At 35.1% G+C, this 17,579-nt stretch overlaps 1 protein-coding gene across 5 annotated transcripts in view; it reads left to right on the top strand.

Annotated features, from left to right (window-relative positions):
* The window catches only part of LOC136025350 (aromatic-L-amino-acid decarboxylase-like), a 76,820-nt gene that overhangs the window by 25,538 nt on the left and 33,703 nt on the right, over nt 1–17,579 (top strand). For all 5 annotated transcript variants that reach the window (XM_065701282.1, XM_065701286.1, XM_065701285.1 and 2 more), the window contains 4 exons: nt 1,098–1,218; nt 1,900–2,013; nt 5,763–5,885; nt 8,293–8,422. In XM_065701282.1, coding sequence (XP_065557354.1) covers nt 1,098–1,218; nt 1,900–2,013; nt 5,763–5,885; nt 8,293–8,422 — 488 coding nt within the window. The remainder of the gene's footprint in view (nt 1–1,097; nt 1,219–1,899; nt 2,014–5,762; nt 5,886–8,292; nt 8,423–17,579) is intronic.

The following is a 17,579-nucleotide window of genomic DNA, read 5'->3' as shown; positions in this document are numbered from 1 at the left end:
TTATTGGTGCTTATTTTCTTTAAACAATACAATTTTTTGTTAAACTGAGAGAAATGTATTTAATTTTAATAAATCAAAAGCATAAAGAACAAACTACACATTAATTAATAAAAAAAATACGGATATTTCTCCACATCCGTATGCCTTTATCAACGAAAAAAAAAGGGAAAAAAAGGCAAATCATCTAAAGAAAAAGACAAAACAACACAAGGAGAGAAGAAAAACAAAAGGTAAAAAAAAAAAAACTCAAATCTTAATAAATTTTTACAATACTGCAAAATGTCACAATACTCCGCAATTTCCCATTTGCCACTGGGACGAGACATCCCATTTGCCAATCTGAATCTATGGAGGAAACAATGTCTGCTATACAAAAGATTTTCGGTGTCATTTCTGTGCTACAGTTTTGCAGCATCGTGGAAGTTTTTTAAGATGTGAACATTATTTACTTTTTTTTGGAGGGGGAGGGGGGCTCTCTTGTTGTGCTATTTTTTTCTCTTTTTCTTTAGATGATTTGCCTTTTTTACATTTTAGAACGCTTAAATAGAAAATTGTATTGTTTAAAGAAAATAGGCACCAATAGACTCTTTCTCTTTTTATCTTTTTTAGCAGTGGAATAAATTACGAGTGGGATCAGTTAAGAGCTGGTAAACCATCTATCTATCATCTGCCCAACTGTGCCCAAGATTTTTTTTTCTGTTGAACTTTTTTATAAAGGAATCAACAGCCGGGTTTTAGGGGATAATAGCCAAGATGGGACTATTCGGACTGAAAGTGCAGCATCTTTGGACGCTGAAAATTTTTCGGACAGAAAAAGCTGTTCTTCATGTAATTAGTCCGGTTTTCTCGCTTAAATCTCATGAACGGAAAAGCAGTGTGGTCTTAGGAATTCCATTTTTCTTATGATGTTAAGCAGAAGTAACGCAATTAGGTTAAGTATTTCGTTGTCTTAAAATACAAAGTTTTAAATATTTGTGGAATATCTCATGGGTATTTAATTTATTGCAGACAAGCAATTAGGTTAAATACTTCGTTGTCTTAAAATACACAGTTTTAAATATTTGTGGAATATCTCATGAGTATTTAATTTATTGCAGACAAGTACTCCCATCTATAGAGCCAGGGTATATTCGAACACTTTTACCTGGAGAGGCTCCTGAAGACCCTGAAAAGTGGGAGAACATTCTTGGTGACATTGAAAGAGTTATTATGCCCGGGGTAAGTAGACCTGACCTATTATAACTCTTTTGTGTGTTCAATTTCATTTTTATTTATTTATCTATTTTTTTAATCTTAAACGTTGTGTTAAAAGTTAAGAGAAGCATATTTAAAATTGCAATCAGCAGGAAATGGTACAATAAATGCTGGATTTAATAAAAAGGGATTTAGCGCATTTGAATCTTTGCCGTCCCCAAACCCTAAAGATAACATGATTACTAATGCTTTTAACTATGTGCATTTATGTATATCTCTCAGAGGTGATACTCTTAGAGGGATCTTCTCTATGTATAGAGTTCCGGTATATCTCATAAATCAATTTGGGCAAATGTATCGAATAAAAGTCTGTAAGAATTTGGCCTTTTTCACTTTCATGTTTTACTCTGATGATTATTCTCCTCTTTATGGCATTAGCTAGGAAATCTACTACAAAGTTTAAACTAAAGGGAAGCTTGGCATCTCTACTTCAACAAGGCTTATGATTATACACGGATATTTAACTTATATTGCTATTTTAAAACAATATCAAAGCTTTATAATGTGAAAACGATATAGGAAGCTGTGTCAAAATTAGAATCACCAAAACCTGAAACCCCCCTCCCTAGAATGTGTACGTACCCCTTTTTTTAAGTTTGCATAGAAAATACAGTTATATACAGCACTTTTTTGTTTTGTTTTAAGGTAACACATTGGCACTCGCCCCATTTTCATGCTTACTATCCAACTGGAAATTCTTGGCCATCTTTGCTTGCCGACATGTTGAGTGATGCAATTGGATGCATTGGTTTTACTTGGGTGAGTAAAACTAAGAGGGTATTCCAGCGTAGCGAGCTTAATTTATCCATTTAATCCTTATTTAGGTTAATTTAATCTTGCAATAACAAGTGTTTGCGATAACTAAGTATGTTCTCAAACTGTACAAGCAGATAGAAGAATGGTACTACTACCGCTAGCGAGTCATTACGATACCATGTCGCCTCCCAAACGCTTATATTTCTATAACAGTTCGTGGTAAGGAACAGTAAGTAAGGAACGGGCAGTGCAAATTCTAACCAAAACTTTAATAGGATTTATATTTTAATAACAATATTTATGTTATGGGGAATTCGATTATTTAAGGCTGATTTCATAATGCTTGGCCATCATAAATAATGACCAATGAAACAGGGCAATTTGTTAATTTTACATTTGCCTATAATAATCTAGAGTAATGTATAACATTGTCCTGTTTTGTAAATACTGTTATTATTTCCAAGGGCATATTTTACTTAACATAAATTTTGCAACATGCGTACGATATGACTCAAGCTGGCCAGTCTGCAATCATTTGCAATCATTACTTGTCACTTGCACCCAGGGTTGCCGCTCCTAATGTTTCATAACTATCAATATTTATTTTTTATATTGCCTAAAGAAAAAGAATCACTAAATCAGTATATAAGTCTTGAAGAAAATCATTTACTAACCAAAACATCACTAGAATCTAGTGATTTTTCCACCAGCCGGCAACCCTGCTTGCACCATCTTGCACTTTAATGAATGTTTCAACGAGCGGCTGAATGAGTTGGGCTTTATCAAAAAGGAAGATTACACTAAGTTTTACAAGACCACACTTCTATGAGCTAATAGAAAAGGCTAAAATATCCAAAAGCAAACTGGTAAGAAAATAACCCGAGGTCTATAGTAGGTCAAAGTAAAAGTTCTTTTCCCTAGGTGCTCTTGTGTTCGGAAGATATGGAACTTCTCCTAAAAATCTTACTAAATTTTGAACACTAGATTGCTGGTTCTAGCGTTCAATGTGAACATCTTGGTAAACCTTTTTCCGCATTTTCTGGTCACTTAATGTTGATCACTACAGGATCAAAAGACCAGGCTAAATTGTGATACTGCTCGTACAGATGTTCGTTAGAATAATTTTTTTCCATCTTCAGTAAATATCATATTCTTTTTCGCACATCAGACACTTCAAATAGTTCCTATATAGAAAGACAAAGAGCCGATTAGAAATTACGTACAGAAGATTATTTACGTTTAGATTACGTAAAGAGCCGATTAGGATTTACGTACATATGGAAGAGATATTTCAGCTTTTACATGATGAACGTTGTTGCAGTAATTTATTGTTGCTGAAACTGTATGGAAAAAACAGATAAAACCAATTATAAAATGATCATAAGGGAATTGATTGTAACATGTCTAAATTTATTTTAGGCGTGTGAAAAAACCTCATTGTGCCAAAAAACATTCATTTGCTTGAGCGATACTAAGTAAAACATGAGCTCAAGAGGCCAAGTCCATTTAACGGACAGACAGTCACAAGCTGTATAGTATGTAGGGAAATATAAAAGTAAAGAATTCTGAGCAACATTTTCTTAAATCTGCCGCTTAGTTTTCAGCGTTGTTCGTAATGCCCACGGAGTATAGTATTTTCTTTATGATTTATCTCTTTTTAATTGGGTACTTTTTAAATTGCCTGTTTATTTTAAGCAATGCTTACTTATTGCTATTAACCATAACACATACAGACAAAGATGTTTTTTATATTGATCCTTAAATTCATCAAGTTTAACCTGCAAAGTTAAGAGCGTCGAAAATTTTCATTGAAGAAATGGAGAGTATTATCCAGACAGATTCAATCTGTTTGGACTGTTAAAGTCCATGGTTGGGTTTCTTCGTCATGGGAAAATATACTTGAGAGAGGCTCTATATCCCAAAAGGAAACAATTCAGATTCCTCTTTAAAAATATCAATTTTTTAGCTTCCAAAAAAGCCCTGAGGGCCACTTTACAGACCTTAGGATGAGGACCAAATGTAAAGTTTTATTTGTGATGCACGGCTCTATTTCCTCCTTCTTCTTGTTCCTCCAGTGCCACATGTGGCGCATAGGGCATTGATGAAGCCTCTCCATTTATCACGCATGGCTGACGCTGTGATGACACCCTACCATTTAGGTGTCAGTGAGGCTGTAGCCATCTTCCGATCCAAATCCAGTGTACTCTGCAGCACATTCTTCGAACAGCCTCTTCTATGCCTACCGTCGGGTTTCCAGCTATGTTTTATGCCCGGGAGACGACTTTCGTCGCAGCACGTGCCCAACATTATAATAGTTTTTTTTTTTCTGAAGAATGTTCGTGAGAAACGGCTGGCCGGTCCTTTGACGAATTTCACTGTTAATGACTTTATGCTGCCTAATAATTACAATTTATTATAAAACTGTGACTCACAGTGATAACCTCACAATTGACGGCAATTCATAATCAGGAGTAGATCCATATTTTTTCGGAAAGATCCCAATTAATATAACGGCGAGGGGAGATAGTCTGATGATGGGTTGATGGGCTATTTCAAAACCAATCCAATAATTATTGGAAAAAAACGATTTTAATCGTGCATCCTAGGCTACTCTATACTGAAAAATACAAAGTGATATTAGCCGTTCGGCTATAAAATTGTTAGTTAAAATGACTTTGAGCCCTGAAAGATGGCTCTCTGTTCCATAACATGCAGGTTATAGTTGCATGTTATAGTGTTACACAAATACATGTTATATGCATGTCATATACATGTTATAAATGCATGTTACAGTGTTACATAAAACGCATCTTATAAAACTTGTACAATTTTACTTGCAAAGTTTGAAGCTGAATTTTACCCTAAGCAACTAGCTCTGGTCTAGTCCCAGAGTATACATTAATTAAAAACTAAATAACATTTTCGTCTCCAAGTTAGAGCCAAGCTCTTGTAAGTTCTGTTGGAAAATAGTGGAGATGCCTCGGGCATGTGATCTGTGTGCCCGAAACTCGATTACTGAAGGTCGTCCTTCAACGGCAGTCACGTTGCAACAGAAGATAAATACGATGCCCCAAAAACACAGAAACACATAATTGAATTTCAGTGGGAAGATGTCTTTGGGACGATGGCTGCAGTGTTGAGAGATGACTGTGGACTCTTCTTATATGTCCTAAGCATCTCTGGAGGCACCGGAGTATCTAAGGTCTGAGATATGGTTAATTGGAAAACAGCAAAAAATTGGTGTTCCGACTGTGAAATAGCCGCTTTCCCACTTTTGTGTGAGCAGTCTCTTTGTTGCAGAGGATGAATGAAATCCAGACAAGATCATACATTTTTATAAAATATTACAACGTAAAGGTGTATCTGGGCTTTTTCCTGATCATATCATTGGCTGAGATAGTGCAATATCAGTTGCAATTTAGAGTAAGATTGTGAAAAACTATATATAGTCAGGATATATATATGAGACTCGTTTCAATATATATATATATATATATATATATATATATATATATATATATATATATATATATATATATATATATATATATATATATATATGTATATATATATATATATTATACCGAATAAGTATTAACGAATTCTAATTTTAAAAAATCTCTACTGTGTCTTGATTATTTTTTTTCGCCTCAATTAATTTTAATTCCAACTAGACAATTATTAAGTAAAAATAATGAAATGTTTTCAAATTTTAGCTTTAACAGTAAACTATGCATTTAAATATGTTATAGATGGCAAGTCCTGCCTGTACAGAATTGGAAACCTTGATGATGGATTGGCTTGGAAAACTATTAGATTTACCGAAATGCTTCTTGTCAGAAGAAAGTGAAGGAGTTGGAGGAGGTGTCATTCAGGTAATTAGTATGTAGCAGAAAAATAAACAAGACGTTCTTGACATTTAAAGAAACAAAGGCCCATGATGAAATCAATGAAATGTTCTTTTCGTTTTTCATTTATAAATATCTAACGATTAAATTTTTTCTTTCATGTAGGTGTAATTTTCCTAAAAAGCAGAGTAATTACGGGTAAAGGAGAAGGGTTATCCACCCCGATTATATTGATATTTCTTACAAAATTCCTTGTACCTAGAATAGGACTACAGAGTCCAGCTGTTACAGGCAGCAAAAGCAATAAGATGACTGGAGAATTCGAATATACTGGGTGTGGCACTTCAAACCCAATCCCTTCTTCTTTATTTCAAGATCTGGGATTATTCCTGTAATATCTTACAGATGCAGATGCCATTAATAGGGTAGGACTGTCTCAAAAATAAATTCCTGACCGTCTACCTGAAACAGTATTGATGTGAATTTGATCGATTTTCCATAGTTTGTCGGTGTACAATTCTGAATTGACAACAAAACTTTTCAGGAACCGCCCTGTGAAGGACATCGGCGTAAAATATTGTTACTGCTTGGTCTAAAGGACATATCGGACATTTGCTTGCTTCCTAGCTAATAGAAAAAAAATGTTTTCTAAGTTGTTTTCGAAAAAGGACAATGAGGGCTGCCCAATTTTTGTCACATTTTGGTTTTTCTGCTTTTAATCGCCCCACTGATCCACCCTTTAAAAATGGCTTAGCAAACAAATTTTTCTTTTGCATTTATCTCAGAAAATGTCAGAAGCAGCCTTTAAGTACGACAGCAAAAAAATTTTATTGACTGGAAAAATTAGATAAATTATCTAATTTTGATAAATTGAATGTAAATAGTAAATTTGATAATTGAAGGATTATTAAATTTGACAATTTGTTTTAATTTGATGATTTATAATCTTTTAAATTTGATAATTAGTTATCAAATCAGTAAACCTACGATTTAATTCTACTTGAACAAGTTCTGAGGATTATCCGTGCCTTGCATCAATTTTAGCCTTGTCCAGGACTTGTTCTCAAACTTTAAGTGAAATCCTTTTGAAATTTGGCTATTTTTAGCAGTTTTTCTAAATTCAATAATCATCTCCGTCATTTCTATCAAGAACCTTTTTTGAGAAAAATTTTATAACAAAACATGATTAATTTTTCATACAGAATACCAAGAAATGTTGAATGTGTTGTATTCTAGTTTAAATTTGAAGTATTTTTTTTCTTTAAGTAAAAAGTTTTACCCAAAATTTTAATCACATCCCTTATGATATGGTAAATATTCAGAAAACACTTAAAAACAACGTATATTTTTTACTGAGACTTCTGGTCAAAGTTTGGTCCAATCAAAAGCGGCTAGTACTTCAAATATCAATTTTTAATTGTCATAATTAAGCTATGCTTATGTTTCATACTTTTGGGTCGATATTTTAAGTTCGGAGGTTTATCTTAGGTATGTCAAATAAGTTCCTTCCTGTATTATTAAGTTTAATTTGGATTTAAATCTAAACTGGAGTTAAATCCAATTTAAAACTTCATGTTACAGTTAAATATTTAGTTATATATTTCAGACTTTGTAGTATCATAAAAATATGTATTAGAATACCAGAAAAAATTGTGCATTGAACACTAGAATAAAATGGCAACATACCCCACACAAGACTCATGTAGAGGGATCATTAAATTGAGCAAAAGGAAGCGACTAGGGAATATAAATAACTTTTATCTTAATCGATCTCCCAAGAGACAAAGCTTATCTACTCACTTGGCGACCTTATCCTTAGAGATGTAGATGGGAGCACCTTGATACACTAAAACTGACCATCTGAGTATCAAACAACTTCCAAATTTATAAGGTGCCAGCCTCCAGGAAGATTAAGTAGGAACATCATGTTTATTTGTCAGACTACTGGATGGACAGTTGTGTCATCAAAAGATTTTTTGGAGGGCTTTTACGTTAGACCCCAGTTCAAAAACTGCAAAGATAGTTTTTGGTAGCCTTTTCCTTTTGTATAGTTTTTGGTAGCCTTTTCCTTTTGTTCTTATGCTGAAAAAACTTCGTTAGAGTATACTTTAGCATTACTCTATGACTAAGTCCAAAGAATTTAACCCATTCACCATTTAAATGAAAAAATGTCTTTCTTTTTGCTGGCTGTTGAATTTTCAACTTCATTTCTATAGCAAGAATTTGTTCCACCATCATCGACCGCGTCCAAACTAGAAATTCTTTACAGTGAAATGATGAAAAAGAATTTTTTTTAAGGTTTGTTAGCATGAAGAGGCTTGAAACTACAACAAATTGAAGGTAGGAGTAGTTTAAATGGTCTCCATGTTCCTTCAAATGTTGTATTTGCCTTTTTTGACAAGTTCCAATAAATACCGCTAAACTTTTGTTGCAGACAACAGCCAGTGAAGCCACCTTGGTTTGCATGTTAGCGGCGAAAACTAAAACTATACAAAAATACAGAGCTCTAGAGCCTCAATGGAAAGAATCAGAAATCTTGGAGAGGTTAATCGTCTATGGTTCAGGTGAAATACTGTTCGTTTTCTTCCTCTAGTTAAATCTTTTTTGTGGATATCCACATCAGTGTAACATACTTTTGTGTTTTAGCCCGAAAAATTATTTCCAAAACGATGTTTCGAATCTGTTTTACGGTCGAGGATTAATAATTATTGAATTTAAATTAACAACAATTAATGAAAATAATTAATTAATTAGCTCTATTTACTAAATTAATTTTAATCCATAATGACACAATAAGGGAAAATGTTTTTTTCAAATTTAAGTTTCAAAAATTGTATAAGAGCTCTGTAAATCTTAGCTGCATAGGAGCAAAAATATTACGTCCCTTAAGGCTTGCTTGCATCGTTTGATTTAATGACTCCAGAGGCGCCATTTGGGCCAAATCTGGGGGTGGGCCTGAGCTCCATTTTGCCCCCCCCAACTTTTGCGTAAAAAAAAACTCGAGTTTTGGCAGCACATCGATATAATATTCTAAGTAAAAACGCATTTTCAGCACCCGTGTGTTGCATGGAAATGTACTGTAACCGAATGTGGAACTCAGCCACACTGACCTCTAAGATTAATTATAACATCAAAGATCATAATCAAAGAGGTTAAGTGATTAAACTGAAAGTGGAAAACTCAACCAGACTACAGGCTGGCCCTCCTCAGCGAGAAACTTTCTTCTTGTAGTAAACAATACGTCGGTGAAAGTAATCTTCGTTAACATGCTGAGGGTTTTAACCAAAATCTTGGTTTTCCTTCAGCAGAAATCTGTCAGATCAAAAATATTTACAAAAAGGAAAAACATAACAAGAAAAAAAAAATATTACTACACTCAAAGTAACAAGGGGAACCGCCAAGGTTTCATCTTTGCAAAATCGTCAACAAGCTGATCGTAGTCCAATTTCTTACTAAATCCTTCTCTGCAAATATCAAAAGGAGGTGACTGAGATGATCGTCTCCTCTTTTAGACCGTAGGTAGTTTTTCACTATTTCTAGGCAAGAAAACAAACGCTCATTGCTCGCTGTTGTCACAGGAAGTGTGGCAGCAATACGAAGTACTTTAATTACTTCTGAGTGAGCCACTGGTAATGCCTGAAGATGGTCGACAATGTCTAGGAAGTTTTCCAGCTTTTTCTCCTGATCAAGCAAGAAACGCTTGGCAATACCAGTTTGAGATTCGAGAAGAATGTCGTCAATATCCAGCTCCTCGTAAAGAGCTGAGAAAGGCTTGAGCAACTCTGTGTCCATGAACTTGATCGAGCTTGGATCCAAGGCTTCGAGTGTGCTCAGCACTAGCGAGTTTTCTGTGAGGCTTCTGTCAAATTCGGTTAGTAGACGGTCGAAAATCTTGGAGTACTCTCGCTTTATTTCATCCGCCAAAGTAAAAGTCCGATTTCCAGATTGGATGAAGTTCTTTCCTAGTGCCGAAGTTGTCACAAATTGTTTCATATGCTTGATGATCTTTTGAGTTATAATGCTAACGGCTATTGATACCTTTATATTTACCTAACTAAAAAGTTAATAGGCTTAATGATGTAAAGTCTTCTACTTCTCTCTGGGCTCTCGTCTTTAAAGTCTTATGGTAGCGTTGGCCTAAAATCTGGGGTTCGACCGGTCTGGGGTTCGACCGGAAATATTTAAACATATGATACAGTAAATGCACATAAGACGAGGACAGAAACAGAATAAAAACTGACTCGAGTAGTCTAAAACGGTGGCTTATGCTCACTAACAAAAGGAAATAAACATCGAAACATTTGACAGGAACTGACGTATTTTAATCTGTCAACTTAGAATAATTACTGCAAATATTCAGAATTTATACTATTAATACAATCATCTAGGAAATGGGCATTTGACAGAACTTGAGACTTTTATTATCTATCTAACGTACTTTCAAAGTTTACAATGATTAATAGCAAATATAGTAATTACCCCAAGGGTCGTCAGGTAATTGCGCTCTTTGGGTAATAGGCGTGCAGTAATTTCAAATCAATTGGACAAAATGGATTATGTTCGACATAATAGATTATTATGGCGGCAAAGGGCCTTTTGTGGTGGAAGCTTGAGCCCCCTGAAAAATCTGGGGTGGGCATTTGCCCACCCCTGACCCCCCCCCACCAAATGGTGCCTCTGAATGACTCGAAATATTGTTTGTTAAATCAACTTTTTTGCTATATTAACATACCATGCATTTTAACAATTTCTTTATTAAAAGTATGCTTTATTTCACCCACTTCCTTCACTTCCTTTAGTACGAACGGACATGGTGACATCTGAAAATAACTCTTTTTTTACGATGAAGATACGTACTTATTTAACTAGCTGTTGTCATAAGACAAAAAAGCCTTATCATGCTTTCATCTGTATAGTATTTTATAATTATTACACTTATACATATTACACTAATGCTTGTTAAAGCTTGCTAAACTCGCTATTAAAGGTGACACGGATGATTATTCATACTATGCAGCAATCTAAATTCAAAGGAAATTTAAAGAGAGAATGCAAAATCAAAACCGATTAAAAATGAAGTTGTTTATTATGTTAAAATTAAAACGAACAGAACTTTTTTGCAAATGAAAAAAATGAAAACTAAAACAGACAGAAACTGAAAGTAATAATCAAGTCAGAGTGAAAACAACAGAATTTAAATGGAAATGAATAAATGAAACCTAAAACAAGCATAAATTAAAATTAATAATCCACCCAAGCCTAAAGCGAACATAAAGCATCATCATCATGAGCTAAGCTATCACCCCTTAAAATTGCTTAAAGGCCAGGACGTCACTTGCGCTTTGCTGAGGCACAAATTAATTTTGAATAATTTTCCATCAACACTACAGTTGTCCATCAATACTAAACCAACGCTACACAAAATAATAATTTGAATAATTTTTTTCTTCAACAAATTGAAGAGGGATTCTAGGAATCGACCTAGATTCATTTTTCTAATATATAACGATTTTGCTTCATCATTTTTTTCTTTTAGATACATACCTTTGAAAATTCAATTAAAAAAAAAATAAAAAAAGTCAATTTGGATTTAACTTTCAAATGAACTTTGAATGAATGAACTTTTAGAGGTTTTGCGAGTTCAGGGTACTAGGATTGATTTGAGAATTAATTTTAAGAAGACTAAGTCTCTAAGGCTAGGAATAATTGAGGATGAAAAGGTGACGTTGGGTCACGAAAAGATAGATCAAGTGGGCAGCTTCACTTACCTTGGCATTATTATAAGTAAAGACGGTGGGAGCAGGGAAGATGTTCAAAGTAGAATAGCCAAGCCTCGAAGTGTTTTTCAATAGTTAAGAAAGAATAGGAAGAATAGGAAGTAAAGTCTACAAACTAAGATCAGAATACTGGAAGGCACAGTGATGACAGTGGTCAAATATGGCTTTGAAATACGGGTCCTCCGAAAGGCGGATGAAGATTTACCAGATGTTTTCCAGAGAAAATTGCCTCAGGATTGTTCTGGGTACCTGGCTGCCTGGCCGTATTTCAAACATTAGGCTGTAAAAAAATTGGTCCAATCCCGCTTTCTAGGGCTATAATGAAAGAAAGTTTGAGATGGCTAGGGCACATTCTTCTGATGAAGCATGACAGACTGCTGAATATTGTCCTTTTCGGCCAACCGTCTAGGGCTAAACGAAAAGCAGGTCGTTCTCGTCTGGGATGGGAGGATGTCATAAATAAAGATTTAAAGGAAATGGGAACTTCCTAGGAGAATGTAATGAGGGAGGCATTGAGCAGATTGGGATGGAGGAGAGGCTTGCCTAGCTGTCTTTGCCTCAGGCAGCTTGGTACTGCGGTGAGTAGTAATAGTAGTAGTAGCAGTAGTAGTAGTAGCAGTTTCAAAAAGAACATCAATTGAAAATCATTTATTGGTTCGAAGATTCAAAACATTGCTCCACCCACCTTAGGACACTGTTTCGAAAGCTGAAAATTGACGTTTTAAAAGTCATGGTTTGGCATCAATTTACTATATTTATTTTTAGGCATCGATTATATTTATTTTTTATGTCAAGTATAGGCATCAATTATATGATTTATGTTGTTATTGTTTATAAATGTCTTATATTTAGGCATCAATTAACTATATGAATTTACTATCGATATATTATATACGAAAGTAAATGAAGCTAAAATACTAACAAAACTGTCTCCTTTTAAAATAGTAGAAACAGGAAAAAAAATAAAAGTTTATATGTCCATATATTCAAACATTATTTTTCCAAAGACTTGATTAATTTTTTTATTCTTTTTTAATGCTCAGATTGATAGAAAGAGAGCTAGATGGTATCATAGTCTATGTAAATCTGGTGTAGGAAAAGAAAACAGTGATGGCTACAGACTACTTCAGTTTTGTAGGTAATACAATCTGGTTATAACCAATTCAGTATTTGGTAATAAAATGTCCCGTAAACTAACATGGTATTCACGTGATGGTAAGACAGCAAACCTTATGTAATTATGTTACTGTAAGCAGAAGACTGGCAGGATCTATACAAGATACTAGGGTATATAGGAGTCCTGTTATTAATAGTAAATGTAAAGATTACCATCTAGTAGTGTCAAGGATTAATTACCTTAGACCTTAGACCCTCCTGAGCCATCAGTGGCACATAGGGTGTCGACCAAGCCTCTCCATTCATCACAAAGCTTTGCGGCTGCAGTGATATCTTCCCATTGTGGAGTGAGGGAAATGTTGGCCTCTTTCAGGTCCCGATCATGCTGTCTCCGCAGCGTGTGTTTTGGTCGGCCTCATCTTCGTCTTCCTTCAGGCTGCCCCTGATACACTCTTGAGGGAATTCTGTCTTCGGGAATGCGTATAACATGACCCAAATATGTCCATCTTCGTTTCTTCATTACTTCGGTCACTATGGACTGGTTTGTTTCCAGCCGATATCCCTATTGGTAATTTTCTGATGCCAACTGATTTTGAGGATCCTTCGAAGGCAATTTTTTTTTAATCCAACATTCACTGGCATACATCAATATAGACAACACATTGCTGTTGAACAGGCACAATTTTAAACGAAGTGAGTACTTGTTACTTCCCCAAATTGGTGTTAGTCTGTTGAAGGCGCCTGATCCTTTGTCCAATCCTTCTCTTGATTTCAAATGTTACATTGCCAGTTTTTTCTATCCAGCTTCCTAAAAATTTAAATTCTTGGACCTGTTCAACAGTTTTATCGGAGCATTGAAGAGCTAGGGGGAAGCCAGATATGGACACACTTTTTGATTTGTCTACGGTCTGGATTTTTTGGAGGTCGGATTGTCGACAATCCGACCTCTCGGGCTTTTTCTGAGATTTCATCAAATAGCAGCTGTAATCGATCTTTGGCGTCTTCTAGCAGTACTATATCATTTGCAAAGTCAAGATCTGCGAGTTGCTTGCTGTTGACGTTTACTCCATAGCCCTTAGACTGTCCATTACTATTATAATTAAAAGTAGTGATAATATACATTCCAGGACATTAGGACACTAAAAGGAATTTAAAATTCAGAATAGATAGAATAGTTCTAGAAAAAAATTTTGTGAAGTAGCTTATGGTTTCTAAGGGAAGAATGTTAGAAACACAGCTAGGAACTTTTGTGAAAATTCTGTATGTCTAATGGAGACGATGAAGGGCTTGTACAAGAATTATTTGAGAGATAGAGGAAAATAAGAGGAACTTAAAGAAAGTGGAGAAAACATTAAAATATTGGAGGTGTGAAGTGGAAGCTGGGGATAACATTGCCGAAGATCTGGAATATGCTGACAGACGGCATAATAATAAAATACTGCACTGGTATGTTAATGATTTGAAAAGGACTAGACAATCTGGACTTGAGCTTGATTGACACGCCCCTAAACATGATAATGAGGAAATAAAGATTAACATTTTAGGTGTATATAAACTTATGCCGGTATCAAAAGCTGCACAAATATCTTACCCAAAGGTGTTTAGGAAACCATTGAATTGTTGAGATGTCGCATAGAATTTGAGGTTATAATACTTGTCATCCCTTGCATTTACGTCGATGTTATGAGAAAAATGAAGCAAAGCATATACTTAGCAAAGTAAGCTTGTAAATTAAGTTTTAATTTTTTTAATATCCACTTATGGAATTACCTCCTTAGAGTGTTTAAATAGAATGCTTGGAGATTGGTTATTCTTAGCATACGGAACACATCTTACGAGGAACACTTCAATTTTTCACTTTTCAGGAAGGAAGTTTGATTAAAATAGCATATAAAAATTCAAGTACGTACGATCCGAAAGATTCAATTTTGGATTTTGAGAGGGGGGGGGGGGTACATCATAATATACAATAGACTATAAGAAATTGGCAAAAAAAGACCTAAGAGCTCATATGGCACTTGTGACGAGGTCGGAAGAGCCAAGAGTTCATACGGTATGGCTCTAGCAAAATTCTAAGAATCAATAGATTGATTTAGAAGGAAAATCACAGGCTTAATGCCGGTCGGGATTTAAAATAAGAGTTCTGAGACACGAGATACTGCTAAATATCAAAACTCATTAAGATCCAATCACCCACTCGTAAGTTAAAAATGCCTCATTTTTTTCTAATTTTTCCTTTCTCTTCAGCCCCCCAGATGGTCGAATGGGGGAAAATGACTTTATCAAGTCAATTTGTGCAGGTCCCTGACACGCCTACCAATTTTCATCGTCCTAACACATCCAGAAGCACCAAACTCGACAAAGCACTGGACCCCCTTACTCCCCCAAAGAGAGCGGATCCAGTCTGGTTACGTAAATCACGTATCTACGACATTCTTATTCTACCCATCAAGTTTCATCCCAATCTCTCCACTCTAAACGTTTTCCAAGATTTCTGGTTTCCCCCTCCGACTCCCCCCAATGTAACCAGATCTATTCGGGATTTAAAATAAGAGCTCTGAGACATGAGCTCCTTCTAAATATCAAATTTAATTAAGACCCGGGTACTCATTCTTAAGTTAAAAATACCTCAATTTTTCTAATTTTTCCGTATTCACACCCTACCCCCAACTCCCTCAAAGAGAGTGGATCCGTCCCAATTATGTCAATCACTTATCTAGAACTTGTGCCTATTCTTCCCATCAAGTTTCATCTCGATCTCTCCACTCCAAGTGTTTTCCAAGATTTCCGGTTTCCAAGATTTCTGTTTCCCCCCTCCAACCTCCTATTTCCCTGGATCTGACTTGAATTGAAAATGAAGCAATGAGACATAAGATCTTTCTACACATCAAGTCAAAAAGTTCGTGATAACGAACTGTAGTAAGGAGCGACCCGGCTCAATAGTAAACGAAACTCTCAAAAACAGAATTTTGATGCTAAAAGAGACAACAAAAGAATCAATTTTTCATGCTGATTTTAAATATATAAGTTTCATCAAATTTAATCTTTGTCATCAAAAGTCACGAGCCTGAGAAAATTTGCCTTATTTTGGAAAATAGGGTGAAACACCCCATAAAAGTGATAGGATCTTAACGAAAACCACACCATCACATTCAGCGTATCAGAGAACCCTATAGCAACAATTTCAAGCTCCTATCTACAAAAATGTGGAATTTCATTTTTTTGCCAGAAGACAGATCATGGGTGCATGTTTATTTGTTGTTTTTTTTTGTTTTTTTTTTCCCAGGGGTCGTCGTATCAAACAAGTGGTCCTGGAATGTCGCAATAGGGCTCATTCTCACGGAAATGAATAGTCATAGTGCCCTTTTTAAGTGACCAAAAAATTGGAGGGCACCTAGGCCCCCTCCCACGCTAAATTTTTTACCAAAGTCAACGGATCAAAATTTTGACATAGCCATTTTGTTCCGCATAGTCGAAAACCATAATAACTATGTCTTTGGGGATGACTTACACCCCACAGTTCCTGGGGGAGGGGCTGCAAGTTACAAACTTTGACCAGTGTTTACATACAGTAATGGTTATTGGGAAGTGTACAGACGTTTTCAGGAGGATTTTTTTGGTTTGGGGGTGGCGTTGAGGGGAGGGGGCTACGTGGGAGGATCTTTCCTTGGAGGAATTAGTCATGGGGGAAGAAAAATTCAATGAAAAGGGCGCAGGATGTTCTAGCATTACTATAAAAAAAAACAATGAAAAAATAAACACGAAAAAGTTTTTTCAATTGAAAGTAGGGAGTAGCATTAAAACTTAAAACGAACAGAGGTTATTACGCATATGAGGGGTTTTAAAAATACTTTAGCATAAAGAGCGAGGTATTTAGGAGGAGATAAATACCTCGCTCGATATGCTAAAGTATTTTTAGTTATTTCAACTATTTATTCTACGGCCTTTCTGATTCAGGGGTCATTGTTAAAGAATTGGGACAAAACTTAAAATATAGCGTAAAGAGCGAGGTATTAACGAGGGGACAAACCCCCTCATATACATAATAAAAATATAAGAATTTAAAAGTTTGTTACGTATATTTTTTACTAATGAAAACTTTCGTTAAAATTAAAAGTTCTAATTGCCTTTTTAAGTAACCAAAAAATTGGAGGGCAACTAGGCCTCCTTCCCCACCCCTTATTTCTCAAAATTTTCTGATCAAAACTAAGAGAAAGCCATGTTGCCACAAAAAGAATTAATATGCAAATTTCATTTAATAATTTATGTGCGGAGAGCAAAAATAAAACATGCATTAATTCAAAAACGTTCAGAATTAAATAAAAAAACAGAATTTTTTAAATGAAAGTAAGGAGCGACGTTAAAACTTAAAACGAACAGAAATTACTCCGTATATGAAATGGGTTGTCCCCTCCGCAATCCCTCGCTCTTTACGCTAAAGTTTGACTCTTTGCCACAGTTCTACTTTTTAAAACAATTAAAAACGTAAGCTTAAAGAGCGAGGGACTGCGGAGGGGACAAACCATTTCTTATACGGAGTAATTTCTGTTCGTTTTGAGTTTTAATGTCGCTCCTTACTTTTAGTTACAAAAACTAGTTTTTTTTTTAATTTCATTAAGATCCGACCACCAAATCGTAAGATAAAGATACCTCAATTTCCGCGTTTTTGAAGATTTCGGTTTTCCCCTCCAAATCCCCCCAATATCAAAAGATCTGGTCGGGATTTGAAAAAAGAGCCGTGAAGCACAAGATCCTTCTAAATACCAAATTTCATTAAGATCTGATTACCCGTTCGTAAGTTACAAATAACACATTTTTTTCTAATTTT

The sequence above is a fragment of the Artemia franciscana genome, chromosome 3 (genome assembly GCF_032884065.1).
Source record: "Artemia franciscana chromosome 3, ASM3288406v1, whole genome shotgun sequence".
NCBI lineage: Eukaryota > Metazoa > Arthropoda > Branchiopoda > Anostraca > Artemiidae > Artemia > Artemia franciscana.
Note: the sequence above shows the minus strand (reverse complement) of the source record. Positions and strands in the feature narration are given on the sequence as shown.